The sequence below is a fragment of the Aulonocara stuartgranti genome, assembly GCF_965226115.1.
Source record: "Aulonocara stuartgranti genome assembly, chromosome: 1".
Lineage (NCBI taxonomy): Eukaryota > Metazoa > Chordata > Actinopteri > Cichliformes > Cichlidae > Aulonocara > Aulonocara stuartgranti.
Genome location: NC_138939.1, coordinates 41,692,130 through 41,708,930, shown reverse-complemented (window position 1 = coordinate 41,708,930; position 16,801 = coordinate 41,692,130). Strand labels below are relative to the sequence as shown.

General features: G+C 41.2%; 1 protein-coding gene across 1 annotated transcript; it reads right to left on the bottom strand.

The window, feature by feature from the left end:
• Positions 1-317: 317 nt before the first annotated feature.
• LOC309705397 (apoptosis regulator BAX) lies at positions 318-11,621 on the bottom strand. Its single transcript, XM_082531202.1, has 7 exons — positions 11,221-11,621; positions 11,058-11,131; positions 10,215-10,263; positions 3,009-3,170; positions 1,770-1,902; positions 1,236-1,340; positions 318-1,139 (listed from the first exon to the last, which is right to left on the bottom strand). Exons 1-7 carry the CDS (start codon positions 11,514-11,516, stop codon positions 1,041-1,043), a joined length of 918 nt encoding a protein of 305 aa, XP_082387328.1. The 5' UTR covers positions 11,517-11,621; the 3' UTR covers positions 318-1,040.
• Positions 11,622-16,801: the final 5,180 nt, after the last annotated feature.

Sequence of the window (16,801 nt, the reverse complement as noted above, 5' to 3'; positions counted from 1 at the left end):
ACATAATTAGCTGTGTTAGTGGCTGGTGCCTGTAGATCTTTGATCATTAATGGTGCTGTACAGGTGTGTAAAATACTCATGACAGAGATGATATAAAGCTACACGGTCTCGCCTCCTCTTTGTGCCCTGGAGGATGGAACGTCTGTGTTTCACTTTTTCTTTGGTCCAACTAGAGATGATGGTTTTTCATTATTAGTGAATTCAGGAGCAGCAGCATTTCTGCGTTTCCCCCAACATGTTTGTAAACAACATTTCAGGTCTTTCGTTGCCCTTCTTTTTTATTTAAATTTGCATAGAAAACAAACAAACACTAAATATTTATGATTTCTTTTTACAGTTTTAATTAAATAGGGTTTACATTTATTCCAAACCATTGCACTTTGTTAAAACATTGTTTTCTTGATAAAAGCTTATTTAACCAACACATTTCCCCTTTGTAATTTCAAATTATTTGTTGAAACAGTTCAGTGAAGAAGTCTTTCAGAAAAACTCACTTTGAGGATTCTTGTCCAGTTTTTAAAATCCATAAAAGGAACATTTGCATTTTTTTACAGTGTGATTTGACGTCCTTTGATACTAGAAACCTAAACAAGTATATAAAAAGACTTTAAAGAGACAAGACTGTCTGAGACAGAATACAACATAATTCAAATTTCAGACACCAGCTACGGTGAAACTATGGCTTAATTAAGATAATTATGTTGTTGTAAACTCCCTCAGGTGTGGTTCAGGTAAGATCGGGTGCAACAGCAGCATCGGCTGACAGCTGAGAGCCTCCAGTGTTAGATACAGCAGCTCAGAAATCCACGGCAGCCACTGATCACCTGCTAGTGAAGAAAGGCTGAGATGCTCACTGGACATCTGGCAGCAAAAGCGCTTTTGTTCTTTGAAACCTGAGAAAAGAGAAGATCCGTCCCTGTAAGCACAGTACTTTACCTCCTCTTGTTAATGAGATGGAGGCTGAGGAGTGACTGATTTCCTAACAAGCCGTCTGTATCCAGATGAAGGCACTGCAGTCTTGGTTGTGAGGTCCGATGTTTTTATCGTACTTTCCGGTAGTAAACAAAGGCTACCACCAATACTACTGATGCTACCATGGCTGCTGTCCTCCATCGAGAGAAACCACGGATCACCCCCTCCTGCAAGATCAACAGATCAATATTAGGAGCTGTGGATGTACCTGAGGCGTCCAAACAGAAGACCGCAATGAGCTTTATGAACGTTTACTCACTTACCCAGCCCCCTTGTGCCACAAGCCAGCTGTAGACCTGCTCCCTGATGACCTGGAGGACCCAGCTGATGATCATTTGGATGTTCTCTAAGTGATTGGCGGTAATAGCCTTTAAAGGAGAAACAGATATGGAACAAAGCCATTAACATAAGTCGTAGGAACCCTGCTGTCAAATGTGCATGAGACCCTCCTGCAGGCATTGTTAGCCCTGTATGCACACTTACTACAAGTCTGTATTTCTTTAATTAATGTGAGGAATTTTGACAGAATGCTGAACGTACTGGAACCTCAGTGAGGAAACATTACTTACAGTGCAGAGATTCCACCAGAAGAGCTGTTAAGCCCAGTGGCTGCAACACGTTTGTGCCACAGCAATTGCGGCCCTTTTGTGGGGGCTTTTTCTCACACCCATTATGTTTGTACGTTTGGTGGGTGTGAGAAAAAGCCACGCTGGGGAATTCCTTTCCTATATCCAGCATGAGGAGAAAGATTCTGACAGGCAGGGATCACAGAATACCAGCTGTGGCAGATGGTGTACCTTGTGTATAAGTTTACAGGCCAGATGGAAGAGAGCCACTACTCGACCCCAGTTGATGCCATCAGCAAAGATGTTTCTTGCAACTGCCATGAAGACATCTTGAACGCAGTTCCCCTGAACCTGGTTTATCAGTCTGATGGGAGGAAATGGACACATTCAAATATGAGAATGATTTGGCTGAACTGATTTACTGACCCAAATTCTTCTTGCTAGTACTGTTCATAGTTCAGATCTGCTCGCTCAGCAGTTTAATCGTATACCGACTTGTCATGCAAGTGCAACACAAACAATCTGAGTTTCCACAAAAGCGCTACCCCTCAGCCTCCTGGTATCATTTTGAAAACCTCAGGTGACCTCTTTGTCTTTAATGTGTCCACAAGATTTTCAGAAGACATGACCTCTGACCCCGAGGTTGAGGTCACTGAGATCCGAACTCGACAGAGGTTTTTAGTAGCTGCACCCATTAGATTAATGGCAAAATTCTTAAGTTATCGCATTCACAAACTTGAGCACCCATGCTGTCCGTTCACCCAGCACGGTGACCACAATGCCACATCGGCCTTTTACAGCTGAGGAGTTAAAGCAGGGGTGGGGAACTCCAGGCCTCGAGGGCCGGTGTCCTGCAGGTTTTAGATGTCACCCTGGGTCAGCACACCTGAATCACATGATTAGTTCATTACCAGGCCTCTGGAGAACTTCAAGACATTTAAATCAGCTGTGATGGATCAAGGACACATCTAAAACCTGCAGGACACCAGCCCTCGAGGCCTGGAGTTCCCCACCCCTGGGTTAAAGAAAGTGACTCAATATTTTAATTCACTGCTAGAGAGCAGCAGTAGGTGGAGCCAATTCTCCAGTCAGTACCACTGTGCTACGAGATAGCATCATGGAAAGAGCCATGGTCAAGCTCAAGAAATGACACGTTCCAGTTTGTGTTTTTCATCGTTACACTGGAAGTATAGAGTGAACTTTAACTGACATGAGTTAGGACATCGCACCGGGATATTAGGAGATGGGTGATGAAATCCTGCATTTTAATGTCACCAGTCACATTCAAAAGTTTGCCTTATATTTACATAATATGTAAACAATTGCTTTAAACACATTGAACTTTGAAAAGATGAAAAGAAAGTGAGGTTTTGCATTGTAAATCTGCCAATAGTTGTGTCAGCATGATGTGGAAAGAGCATATTGGTAATTGGTATTCAAAGAATCTGCTGAAACAGCTGATGCAGTCACCTCTGAAGCTCAGCATTGCGGTTTAAACTGTCGGCTATCTTGCGCAGCTGTTCTACCACTTCTTTGACTTGTGGATCCTGTTGTTCATCTGGCCTTCCTCCCAAATCCTCAGAAGTCACGTGTCGACTGGGCTCCTCTGTGTTTATATGTGCAATCACATACCTGTAGCAGACAAAAAAAACACCCACAATTTTATTATACAAAGATTCTCCTCAGTAAACTTCAAACAACACCAAATCACAGCAGCGGTCACCTCAAGGCGCTTTATATTGTAGGACCCTGCAATAATACAGAAAAAACAGAAAACCCCAACAATCAGAAGATCCACTATGAGCAAGCAAAAAAAAAAAAAAAAATCCCCTTTAACATGGAGAACCCTCCAGCAGAACCAGGCTCAGGGAGGGGCAGCTATCTATTAGGGGAACTGCATCACAGGAAGTAGAGCAGGTCATTTACCAGAGGTGTGACCAAGTCATTGTTTTGCAAGTCTCAAGTAAGTCTCAAGTCTTTATCCTCAAGTCTCAAGTCAAGTCTCAAGTAATGGCAGTCAGAGTCGAGTCTCAAGTCACTGGTGTAAAAGTCCGAGTCAAGTCACAAGTCTGAAACTTTGAATTTCAAGTCCTTTCGAGTCTTTAAACAAAAAAAAAGAAAAAAGCATGTTGCAGTTATGCTAAATGTAAATATTAGACCATGTGATTTTTAATTCTGTGTTTTTCTCAACACATGTCGAAATAGTGAACTTAGAAAATATACACAAATTGTGAAATTGCACCTCTTTAAAATGCAGCTCAATTAAACTTAGCTCCAAGAATAATTTTCACCGACAGTTCTGAGATAAGCTGCATGTTATTCTTGGATGCGGTTGTAGGGCCGGCTTTAAAATCACATGACAAAAATATCATACACATTAAAGTTAGTTGACATCACAAAGTTAGATGAAGTCATGGGGCCCGTTCTTCGTACCTCGCTAAGTAGGTTAGCCGGATTAGATTGTTGACGATTTCGCGTGATCCTGGATCAGTCGGTTCCCCGAAGCTCATCCGGGACTTGCTGTCATAGCAACAGAGCCGTAAGCGTAAACCTGCTCGGGAGCAGGTTTACTTTATGTAAACAGGATTAGATCGCGGCCACGCAGGTATGTCCGCTTCATTTATACGAAAGCAACAGCGATATTTTTCCACTGTTTCACCATAAATAAATATTATCAATGTAACTAAAGATAATGCAGCACCTGATCCTTTTATTGATGTCACACAGATACATACAGGTCATTTCCTAAAAAAGGGAAATGTACTATTAACATTCTATTACATGTATGTGATTATTACAGATGTAATTCACAGTTCAGAGTAGTAATTGTAAATTACTTCGTGTAATCAAGATGAGAGACCACGGCTATAAAAGCGAAGGTGGATTTGGGAAGCCTGTCGCAGCCATGTCCTGTCCGTATACGCGAGCAACCCATTGCGGAAGGTGCAAGATTGATAAGGAGAGTCCTCAGAATTCAGCGTATATTGCGGGACAGACAGGATCCTTTAGCTCAGCGCGACAGTGTGCTCATAGAGAGATATCGATTTTCCCGTGAGGATATTATTTACTTAACCAACTTGTTGACGAGGGGGTGCAGGACCACCACCTGTCTTTTTTTCCTCTGCCCTTTTCTTGGTTGCTGTTATGAACAAACTAACAGAGTATTACAGGCCAGTATTACCTTGCCAAGAGACGCAAAGCAATCTAAGAGATAAATATTACCATTCTGTAGAATACTCCTGTATTCCACTTTTACTTGTTCCCATGTTCTTGTGGGTCCTGTTGTGGCTCTAATGTGAAAGGGGATATAATATAACATATTATAATATAATATAATGCCATATGATATTGGACAATATAGTGTCATATGATAGATCTACCCTACCGCCTACTGGTGTTGGCCAGAGGGGCCGATGGCGCGATATGGCAGCCTGGCTACAACCGTAGCTGCCTCCACCAGTGTGTGAATGTGGGAGTGAATGAATAGTGGTATCGTAAAGCGCTTTGGGTGCCTTGGAAAGCGCTATATAAATCCAATCCATTATTATTATTATTATTAAATTACCTACGAGTTTGATTTGTCAGCAACTTTCTGCCAGCCCTCTCTCCTTGCTTTTGCAGCCTTTGCAGTGTTCTCTTGCGTTTTAATTAAACTCTGAAACTCCTGTAATCCCTCACTCATGAGTTCTTGCTCTGCTGCCGGAAAATACCGAGCACGCCCCTTCGACATTTTCGCCGACCAATCAGCGGGTTGCCGATCAATGTTTCTACTATCGATGCGTAGCCCCTTTTACGACACCCAGTGATCTCACATTCCTGCGTCCAGCTGTAGTAATCGTCAACAGCAGGTGTGTTCGGGGAACCGGATTAGCGAGCTCACGGTTAGCGCGATGATTTGATCTTGGATGTAGTAAGCGACGTACGAAGAACGGGCCCATGATCTCATCGTAGCAAGAGAGAACCTACCGTTCTTTATGCAACTTCAACTGTCGGACAAAGTTGGAAGTTGTTCCATCTCTGTCTGTGATTCTCTTCTTGCATGTTTTGCATATTGCATTTCGTTTTTTTGTTGACTACTTCATAGTTTATGTACCTGAAAAAAAATAACTCCTTACAGCATTTTTTTTTCTTTTCTTTTTAAAAAAAAATCTGGTTAATTTGATTGGCTGTGCTACAGCTCACGCACACATACGTACAGAGTGTGGTTTGAATAAATGAATTGAATTAACGGTGCACACTTTCTATATAATATGCGTGTTAAATTTTATATTTGGGGTTAGGGCTGCTCAATTATGGCAAAAATGATAATCACGATTATTTTCACTGAAGTTGAGATCTCGATTATTTGACGATATTTATTTAACAATAACAATGTGTTGAATAATGACTTTAAAGTTTGTCAAAAAATAATATAAAATAGTGTGCAAATACTGATAACAGTGCAAATGTTTGCAATATAAAAAATAAATGAAAAATGTAAACATCTGTGTTTAGTGAGCTTTGCAGTGTTGCTCTGTGGTGCAGCTACACTGTAGCAAAGTTTACCCACTGTGTCTACTTGATCCACGTCTGACTGAACCCATAATGTTTCCACACCACTGAAGGTTTTTTACCTCTCTTTTCAACCAACAGCAGTCACTCTCCTCTCCATATAACTTCTGCTGAGCTTTCCGAGCTTCCCTCGGGTCCTCTAATCAGCGGTCCCCAACCCCCGGGCCTCGGACCGGTATCGGTCCGTGAGTCGTTTGGTACCGGGCCGCGAGCGTTGAGGCTCAGGTGTGAAATGTATGGTTTTCAGGGTTTTTAATCGGTTTTCAGCGTTATTTTGTTATCGTTTACTCGGTTTTCCTGGGTCTTTTCACGTGTGTCATGAATAAATTTTCTTTTTTTCGGTACCGGTACTAGTTTTATTTTGTTGTATTTATCCGCGACACCTTAAAGGCCGGTCCGTGAAAATATTGTCGGGCATAAACTGTCCGTGGCGCAAAAAAGGTTGGAGATCGCTGCTCTTAATTGTTGTGACGTATGTTCGAAATGCAGAGAGGTGCCCTCGATTTGCCACACGGAGCAGAGCGAGAGTAAAGCACGAGGGAGGGGCTAATAATCAGCTCAGTCATTTTTAATGATCGTTGAAAGCCCAGATCGTAATCGTGATTAAAATTCGATTAATTGAGCAGCCCTATTTGTGGTGAAATATCAAGTCTTTTGGGAGTTTGCATGTTCTCCCCGTGTTTGCGTGGGTTCTCTCCGGGTACTCCGGCTTCCTCCCACTGTCCAAAGACATGCAGTTAGTGGGGATAGGTTAATTGGTTAATCCAAATTGCCCATAGGTGTGAATGTGTGAGTGAATGTGAGTGTGAATGGTTGTCTGTCCCTGTGTGTTGGCCCTGCGACAGACTGGCGACCTGTCCAGGGTGTACCCCGCCTCTCGCCCTATGACAGCTGGGATAGGCTCCAGCGCCCCCACGACCCTGAAAAGGATAAGCGGACACGAATGGATGGATGGATGGATATCAAGTCTTTTCAAGTAAACCGGTTCAAGTCCAATTCAAGTCCCAGGTCATTGGTGTAAAAGTCCAAGTCAAGTCACAAGTCTTAGAACATTTTTTCAAGTCAAGTCTAAAGTCATAAAATTAATGACTCGAGTCCAAATCATGTGACCTCAGTCATTTACTAATCAGATGGTTGGTGGTTCAATCCTTGGCTGTTCCACTCTGCGTACAAATATCCTTGGGCAAGACACCTAACCCCAAGTTGTTGTTAGAAAGCACGTCAGCATTATAAAAAGTGCTTGTATGAATCACTGAGTGCTCAGGTGGAAAAGAAAAGCCAATTCGTTTGTCATCTAGCATCTGCTGTGACCAGCTGGACATGCAGATTTATATAGAGAAAGTACCATGATCATTTTTTTTTTTAAAGTTTTGTCTGCAAAATAAACTACAAGCTCGATGTAAAACCTACCTATGATCAGTGTTGTGATTTTAGTTCAGACCAAACAACTCTGCTACATTGTCAGCCCAGTACCCAGTACTCTGCAGTCTATTTACACGTACAGTGCACATCCTGAAAAGGTAATGCTGATTTGAGCAGGCAAAGACGCACGGACTTCAAAGGAGTATAACAGGAATGACTGCTCGCCCACTGGGTCCCTAGCTGTCTTGCAACCTAATAGACTCCAGTTTGTGCATGTAAATGGAGAGTCCTCTTCACACACTGAGGTTAATTATGGAGTTCCACAGGGTTCAGTGCTAGGACCAATTCTGTTTACATTATACATGCTTCCCTTAGGCAGCATCATTAGAAGACATAGCATACATTTACACTGCTATGCAGATGACACCCAGCTCTATCTGTCCATGAAGCCAGATAACACACACCAATGAGTTAAACTGCAGGAATGTCTTAAAGACATAAAGACCTGGATGACCTGTAATTTCCTGATTCTAAATTCAGATAAAACTGAAGCTATTGTACTCGACCCTAAAAATCATAGAAATATGGTATCTAACCAAATGCTTATTCTGGGCTCCAATAACACTGTAAGGAATCTTGGAGTTGTTTTTGACCAGCACATGTCCTTCAATGCACATATTTTAAGAAGTACGAAGAACTGCTTTCTTCTATTCATGCAAAATTTGTTTTACATGGGTTCTCTCCAGGTACTCCGGCTTCCTCCCACAGTCCAAAGACATGCAGTTAATGGGATTGGGTTAATTCAGGGGTAGGGAACTCCAGGCCTCGAAAGCCGGTGTCCTGCAGGTTTTAGGTGGGTCCTTGATCCAACACAGCTGATTTAAATGGATAAATGACCTCCTCAAACTATCTTAAAGTTCTCCAGAGGTCTGGTAATGAACTAATCATTTTATTCAGGTGTACCCCTGGGTTAATTGGTAATTCTAAATTGCCCATAGATGTAAATGTGAGTGTAAATGGTTGTCTCTCTCTATGCATTGGTGTTAGACAGACTGGCAACCTGTCCAGTGTGTACCCTGCCTCTCATCTTATGGTAGCTGGGATAGGCTCCAGTAGGGCTCGGCCATATCACATCGTTCACGGCAATACCGGTATAATGTTGGGCAACGATAAGAAAATCAAATATTGCGATAGAATATGGGTAAAACGCGCATGTGCAGTGCCTTTGTTTTCATATGCACATGGCGGAAAAAGCACGGCGGCGACGCAGAATGAGAAGAGCGAAAGCGGATCGTTGAATGAAACAGATGAACCAGAACTGGTTTGTAAAAATGCTGCAACTTCACTGGTGTGGAACTGGTTTAGCTTTCGTCCGTCAGATACACAACAAAGCACTATTTTTGGTAGCGCATGCTAGCGGGCCGTTGTTATTACCGTGTTGTTTGGAAAATACGGCGCACTTAAAATCAATCCTTTGATTTTTCTGAAAGTCGACAGAGCCCCTTATAACCCCGTGTGCCTTATGTATGAACTCTGGTTGTGTTTACTGACCTCGAAACGATTTTATGTGCACGGCGCTCGAAAATCTGTCAAATGTTTTACTACGACTCTGCTAAGCTACGAAGCCGCACCGCTTGATGGATTGTTGGAGCATTACGGCTATCGTAGGCGGAGCCTTGCGGAGTGATACGTACTGTGCTTCAACATGATATTACCGTATTGTGTGTATAACCTCTTTTTAAGTTTTGTGGATGTTATACTTGGTTATGCTGAGGATATGTCGGCCAGTTTCCACTGGAAATACCTTTTGGTTAAACTGTCAGCGAGGAATTTGCATTTGCACTGTTACATGTTTATATAACTTTAATGCACATAAAAAACAGCTGCTTGTTTAAGTGAAAATACATTGATTTTTTTTTTGCACTAATAAAGTTGTGGAGTTGTAAAGTATTTTGTCTAGTGTCAATTATATCGTCAGTTATATCATTATCACAAATTTTCAAATGTATATCATGATAAATATTTTTGGTCATATCGCCCTGCTCTAGGCTCCAGCCCCCTGCAACCCTGACAACAATAGGCAATCTCTGGCACTCTTCCACAGTGCCTGACCTGTCTTCCTCTCCCATCACCCCCAACTGTTTGCCGGAGAAGGCTGCCCCTCCCTGAGCCTTAATCTGCCAGAGGTTTCTTCGTGGTTAAAAAGGCCGTTTTACCTTCCCACTGTCACCAAACCACTAGTTCACAGGTGGTTATCTCTGTGTTATTGTAGAGTCTTTACCTTACAATATAAAGCACCTTGAGGCAACTGTTGTTGTGATTTGGCGCTGTATAAAGACATTGAATTAAATTGAATTGCAAGAGAGTTAATGGATGGAGACTTAAGACTACATCTTTCACCATCTACAGCTCTGTGATTGCAGCCATTCCCCTTCTGCCTGTGAATAGTACTCATGGATACTGATCAATGGAGATGTCAGTTTGCTTAATAGCTATCCTGAAACTGAGCTCAAGGCCCACTGTTAGTCAGTCGTGCTAGTTTCAGCCATTGTTCAAATGCACTGTTTATCACGTTGGGCAAACCTGCAGTCAGATGAGAGTGAACATTTCACTTGGAAGAGTGATGAAATGCTTCTCGCACTGAAAACACTACATCCAGATGAACAGAATCAACTTTCTGTATCCATCCTCAGTTTAAAATGTAAGATTTTTATGGTCAAACACATGGGTATGACCGTACCCAACAGCAATGCTGAGACTCACCCTCTAAAGACAACCGCACCTTCTTCGAGGATGGAATCATCAACGACATCTGGAAGAGCAAGCAGATAATTAATAGACTATTTACTCATATTTTTATTCAAGGTGGGGGGAAGGGGCATAAAACAAAACCTTTACAATCAGTAGCAAAGCAATGCCAACAGTACAAAACACAATGAAGTTTTTAAAAACTGCCAACCAACTTATGTCATCATTACTTGACAAAGACTGAATCAAAGAACATGGTGGTTTGTTTCTTAAGAGGTACTTTGAGCTTGCTTTCACTTTCGCCAAGATCCCTGTTTCCAGCTGTAATGTGTCCTGTGGAACAGCTGTTTGCGACAAAGCAGTGAAGAATCGCAGAATTCTGGTTAAAGCAGATATAAAGAAAACATTATTCACGTTCACTCCACCAGCCCACAGTCTCTAATAGTCGCATTATCAGTTAACTACATTAAAGTTGGGCTGTTAAACTTTGTCTTCGTGTGACGTCACGACGACGTCATGAGTGGCCATAATTATCAGAGGTGTAGCATAGTCCACACAGGCTTCCTGGTGAAAACTAGCAGGCCGACAGCGGCCTGTTGAGGCTGTAAAGCACACACTGTGTCGGGGCAAGTCCCGCATGGAGTCGGTACAGCCGCTGTTCTCCGGGCTGAGCTGAACCAGACTCGGGTTTAGTGACAGCAACCAAGGTGATCTCCAACACACCAGCCCCTCTAACTACTAAAAGTAGTTCGAAGCAATTCTTTCATCCTAACTTTTTATTCCGGTTCGGACTCGTTATACTTTTGCCTCCGTTTAGCTTTTAACTTCAGCGGCTGAACCAAAAATGTCTCCACCTACCGTCTCCACCCGCGGCGCCCCTCGGCTCCTGCTCCGGATTCTGCCCCCCTCGGCCGTCAGCCATGGAGCCAAACCTCGTGTCCGCGCGGAGATGGACGAGATTTGAGATATTTGAATGTTCAACGCTAACTTGACCTCGTACAACCAAGAAAGTCACGGTTACCTAGTCTGTGGAAACCCGCCTTTCAACAGAAGCACACGGAAGTGATACGGAAGTATCGTAGCGACGGGACCAGCAGTCCGTAGACACGCCTCACAGAAATCCCACAGATGGAGATACTCGCCCAGAAACCTGCCCACAGAGGAGTATTTATCTGTTTTACTTTGTGTTCTTCCACAGTTCAGATACTCCGTACGAACCATCATTGTCAAAGCAGGACACTTGCCCCAAGGCCCGCTTGAAGTGATGTTAGTGATGGCGTTTTGTTTTTTTACTACCGCGGTCAAGTGAGCCGTCATTTGTGCGCCGCGATGAAGCCAGCCGCTTCTGATCCACCCTATAAATTATCTTGCGCTTCAACACCAGCCTTTATGTCAGCGCATGCTCTCGTTCGTTCCTGATCGCGCGCGCGCACAAATGCACGCTCACACTCACACGCCAGCGCACGCGTTGCACTGGGACAGCCTGGTTGCATCATATTCACAAATTCATTACAAATCACCCTTGATAGTTGACATTAAACTTTTAACAGATTTTTTCTTATCTGGGCCAAGCTTCGTCCCAAACTGCTTTCATGCTCCCAAGAAATCAAAGGACAAGTCTCCTCAAATTCAAAAGCTTCAGAGGAATGTGATGATGTCCTGTGAGAAATCTATTAAAAATCATCTGTGATAGCTGAATTCCTCACAGATTCCTTTTCTTGGACACCCACACTAGTTTCATCAGTTTTTCACGCACAGTTTCATCTCAATCCACTGCATAATTCTGGGGAAATTAAAGGTCTTTTATGGTCAAATTCAACATGCTCAATCGATTATATCACATAAAGAATAATAACAAAAAAATCCTCTGTGATTGTTGACATGAAAATGTCATTTGACTCCTCTTCGTTACCTTTTCTGCATGCGTGTCAACCTTCATCACAAAATGCTGCATGATTCCAGAGAAATTAAAGGACATTTCTACTCACATTCAACAAGGTTATTTTAATAAACAAAACCTTACAAAAAAAGTCATCTTGACATAGTTGATAGTTGACATGAAAGTCTCCACAAATGCATCATCTCTGCACTCACACAAAATATCTGCAAAGTTTTGGATCCAACTACTGCTATATTTCTCTTTTTTGCCTTTACTGGATAGTGAAGTCAAGACAGACAGGAAAGTGGTGTTGAGTACCCCAGTATAACATGGATTGGCTGTCTGTTTAAAGAGTCCAAATCTCTGATTGGTTTTAGCCGGCAAACAGTGCAGAGCTTAGATTAAGCCGACGTATGAGAGGACTCGCCCAGTTGTAACCCTTCCCTGCCTCAAAAGCTCTCTGGGGCTGCCCTCTCTGATGCAAACTGAAATGTAGGTAGTTTTGCAGCATCTTCCCTGTAGCTCAGTGCACTTGGTAACTGTAGATTATTTGGTTAAATGATCACTCTGCACCATTTGTCTCATATGAGCTACCGTACCTGTGTTGGCTAATCCAGTACGTGGGGGGTTACGTTTTTGGCATTGGCCATTATGTGTACATGTGCTTGGATGGATTAAAGTTCGCAGTGGAATAATATCTGGAGTTGTCACTGAATCATAGCACCTCATGAGACTGCTACAGTAACTAACTGGGCTAAATTTAGTGGCTTGGAAAACAGCCCTAAGGGTCTGTTAGTTTTAACGGGCCAGAGTAACCTGTAAGAGGTATTTGTACTGTAGAGAATTAATAGCGTTTCGAGTTTTGTGGGTTCATAATTTCCTTTGGTTTTATGTAGTTATTCACGTTCTAGTTCTGCGGTGTTTCATCATTTGAATATAATGTTTTCCAGCACATCTGACAATTTCATGTCAACAATTTCAGATGATTTTTAATTTTTTATGTGATGATATAATCGATCGAGCATGTTGAAAATTGACCAGAAAAGTCCTTTAATTTCTGTGCACACATACAGTGTGGGTGTCCAAGAAGAGGAATCTGTTGAGAAATTCATGTCAACTATCACAGATGATTTTAATACATTTGTAACATGATGTTATCACATTCCTTTAAAGTTTTGTAAATTTGAGCAGAATTGTCCTTTAATTTCTTGCGAGTATGAAAGTAGTTTGAGATGAAACTTGGCCCAGACGTAGAGTCGGTGGGCCAGAGGAGGAATGTGTTAAAAGTATGACCTCAACTATCAAGGATGATTGTTAATGAATTTTTGAATACGATGCCATTGTATTGCATCAAACATGAGCAAAAGCCATATATTATTTTTTCTGGAATATTGCAGTCAATAGAGATGAAACGTTGCCCAGAGCTACAGTAAGTGGACTAGAGGAGAAATATTTTGAAAGTTTGACATCAACTATCAAGGATGATTTTTAATGAATATTTGAATACTATTGTATTGCATGGACTGTATCAAAAAGTTGATTCAGTTCATCTGGACGCAGTGTTTTCAGTGGGAGAAAAGTTTCAAAACTCATCCAAGTGAATTCTTCAGGCTGAAGTGACAAAATGTTTCTCCCATTGAAGACGCTACGTCCAGATGAACAGAATCAACTTTTTGGGATTTCCCTGCCTGGATGATTGAGCATGCATCGAGGCATAACGTCACAGTGTAAATCTTTGTAAATTAAAGCTTCGCAAAATAAGAAAAACTTGAGCTGAAATCTAGCTGAAATACACACAAGCTTGTTGAAATCATTTATAATTATCATTTGGCAAATTTATGCTATGTGGATCAAATATATTTGACCCACAGAATATATTTAAAAAGGGTTAAAGACTATACCTTCTCAGATAGCATTGTGTTATTGTTAGAGCCAATCTATAGAGAAATATTTTTGATACTGTTTCAGTTATTATGTTACATGTTTAATTTTGTATGATATGTTGTTAGAGAATAAATGCTGCGCGTTTAATTTGTGTCGGGTAAGAAAACATTACAGCGCATGTGTGGTAGCAGAACGCTCTGGGTAGCAGGTTAGAGTGAGCCAGGACGGCAATGGAAATGTGCGCTGTAGCAGCAAATAGTTTTTTGACCGTGACATCTTTTGTTTGTATGTACGAGTCCGAAATAAATCTGAACAGCTCACATTAAGAAGTGGAAGAATTATTTTTTCGAAGCTTGGGACAGAAATTTGCCACTACAGTTATTTACATGTAATTCAATATCTTAATATGTATTTAATTCTATTTCTGAGCAGTTTGATATGAAAACTCTACCTTATAACTAAAAACAAAAGAGTTGTTCATTCAACAGGGCACAATGCTTTCAGGCAAGCTAACAGACAGTTAAACACAAAACTGTGCACTTGTCCATCTTTGTGAGTCACTAAAAACGTCACAGTCCTGGGTCCATTTGTGGCTGGATTATTCTGTGAAGGTCTGTCAGACCGTGGAGCTGCAGGTGAGAAGTAGGACCCAAATGCAGGACTCCTATAATGAACAGTGAATTTATTTACAAAGTGCACGATGAATAACTCTTTACAAGTCCCAGGCACTCTTATAATGTAAGACAGACCCACGGGCAGGACAAACCGCGAGAACCCGGGTTAATCCAAAACACCCAGGACCATGACAGTAGCCTAAAGACCTGGAAAAGACAATAATAGTACCAATAATAGTAACATTTTTAGTATTTTGTTACAATAATAGTAACAAATCACATGAATACTACATTCATGTAGTTGTAAAAAGCATGATAATATATTAAGTAATCCAAAGTATTCAGAATACGTTACTCTCATTGAGTAACGTATCGGAATACATTACAAAATGTATTTTGGGGCATGTAATCTGTAATCTGTAGTGGAATACATTTTAAAAGTAACCTTCCCAACACTGCCTGCAAGCTCCACATGATGGCGATGTTGAAACGTTTTCTAGCACTCATATTTATTCAGAGGGATGGAACAGCGAGTCAGCGAGTAACATGTGGAGTTGTGTAATGAAGTGTTGAGCCCTCACTCATCACCACACCCAGCACTACCGTGTACTACAAAACTAAAACCAGTCAGTCAGGTTTTTTATCAGCCACATCCGAGTGAACGGCCTGAGTAAAACAGTGTGTATCCTGAGGAGCTGGTAGTTTCCCATTCTATAAGCTATTAGCGTCACAGTAAAAAACATACTTGCAAGACAAAACAGGCCCCTGCAAATGTGACAACAGTTCATGTATAACGTGAGTCTACTGCAAACACAAAAGTCCTCTTTTCAAAACTTTCTGCACTAAAAAGATGGAAAAAAAAGACTCACAGAGGGACAGAACAAATGTAAAGAGTAAAGGTGTGTATATATGAATGAGGCATTGGAACCACATCAAGCTGAAAAGATAGCAGTAGAAACATTTTCTTTTTTCTATTTTGAAAATAGATCTGGAGTTTAATGAATAGAGTTGATTACATGACTAAAAGTACTAAATGTTTAGCTTCATTTGACATTTCAAACTTAAAACTCTAATCTGGGCACTCTAATGGTTCTTTTCAGTAGTCTTTCAGTTGCAAGAATATGCATACATCTAGAATTTGTGAAAAGATCTCCCTACTGTCAGTAATGAAAATGTACAAAGTAGTTACACAGAAAGCAGTCATTATACTAGTGTGCACTCTTGTAGACATCAGAGTTAATATTTTCCACAAACTTAACCATGGCTATATTTTCTAAGATGATGATTGGTATTGGCCAGATTTAGCTCTGAGCTATGGGCAATGACTCTTGATGTAGCTGATGTATGTCCTGTATGGCATATCAACAAAGTGTGCATTTCATTTGTTTGTAAACTTCAGCACTATGCATCAAATTCAATTTTATGTATATTATTCCCCCCAAAAATCATGCTTACTCTAGTGCTGCACTAAATGTTTAACTTTAACATTAAACCGTTTAACATTTAACCTTATTGTTCGGTGGCCCTAAAAGTTCAAATGTAGTGCAACTTAGGATAATGCAGCAAAAGCACACAAACCACAAGAGCTGGGCTGTGTCCCAATCCAGCGACCGCATGCTTCGGAGTACGTGCAGTACGCGCACTGAGTACGCGGAAGTGAGAGGCTTGTGAAATGGGACGGTCTACCCATATGGAAAAGAAATAGTAAAAACTTATGTGATTTAGTCGTGAAAGTGGCCACTTTCTCATTACTTTCATATATTTAGTAAGTATCCAAAACATACAAGTTTCATTATAGAATTTTTCAAGGGATCTTATCTCTGTTTTCACTCTTGTATGCTTTTCATACAAGTTTCACACAAGACAGATACAAACTTTATAAGATTTATATATATCTTTTCCATATGGGTAGCCTTCGTCGCGCTGCTCAGGTTGCCTAGCAACCATGATACTAACCGCGAGAAATGTTACATACAGCTTTGTGTGACAGAAATGAAGGAGAAAATGGTTTTTTGGTCATTCATTTTTTTATGACATCACTTTGATTAATTGAGTATCTGAGGCTGAGACCACAGGACTGTAAACATGATTGTTGGGCTTCATTTCTGTGCTGAACACTCATTTAAGATTAGTTAGGAAATAACAATTAGCTCATGTTGTTCATGAGACTAAAATCATCTCACTCTGGTAATGTAAATATAATATGGCCAATATTATAGTTATTG

What these genes read in the sequence shown, in the direction of transcription:
- LOC309705397 (XM_082531202.1), bottom strand. Translation starts at nt 11,516, where the DNA reads ATGACGGCTCACTTGACCGCGGTAGTAAAAAAACAAAACGCCATCACT. An exon ending in GGCGGGTTTCCACAGACTAG is followed by an intron (nt 11,132 to 11,220) that starts GTAACCGTGACT and finishes CGCGGACACGAG; the next exon opens with GTTTGGCTCCATGGCTGACG. An exon ending in CGCAATGCTGAGCTTCAGAG is followed by an intron (nt 1,903 to 3,008) that starts GTGACTGCATCA and finishes TCCTCCCATCAG; the next exon opens with ACTGATAAACCAGGTTCAGG.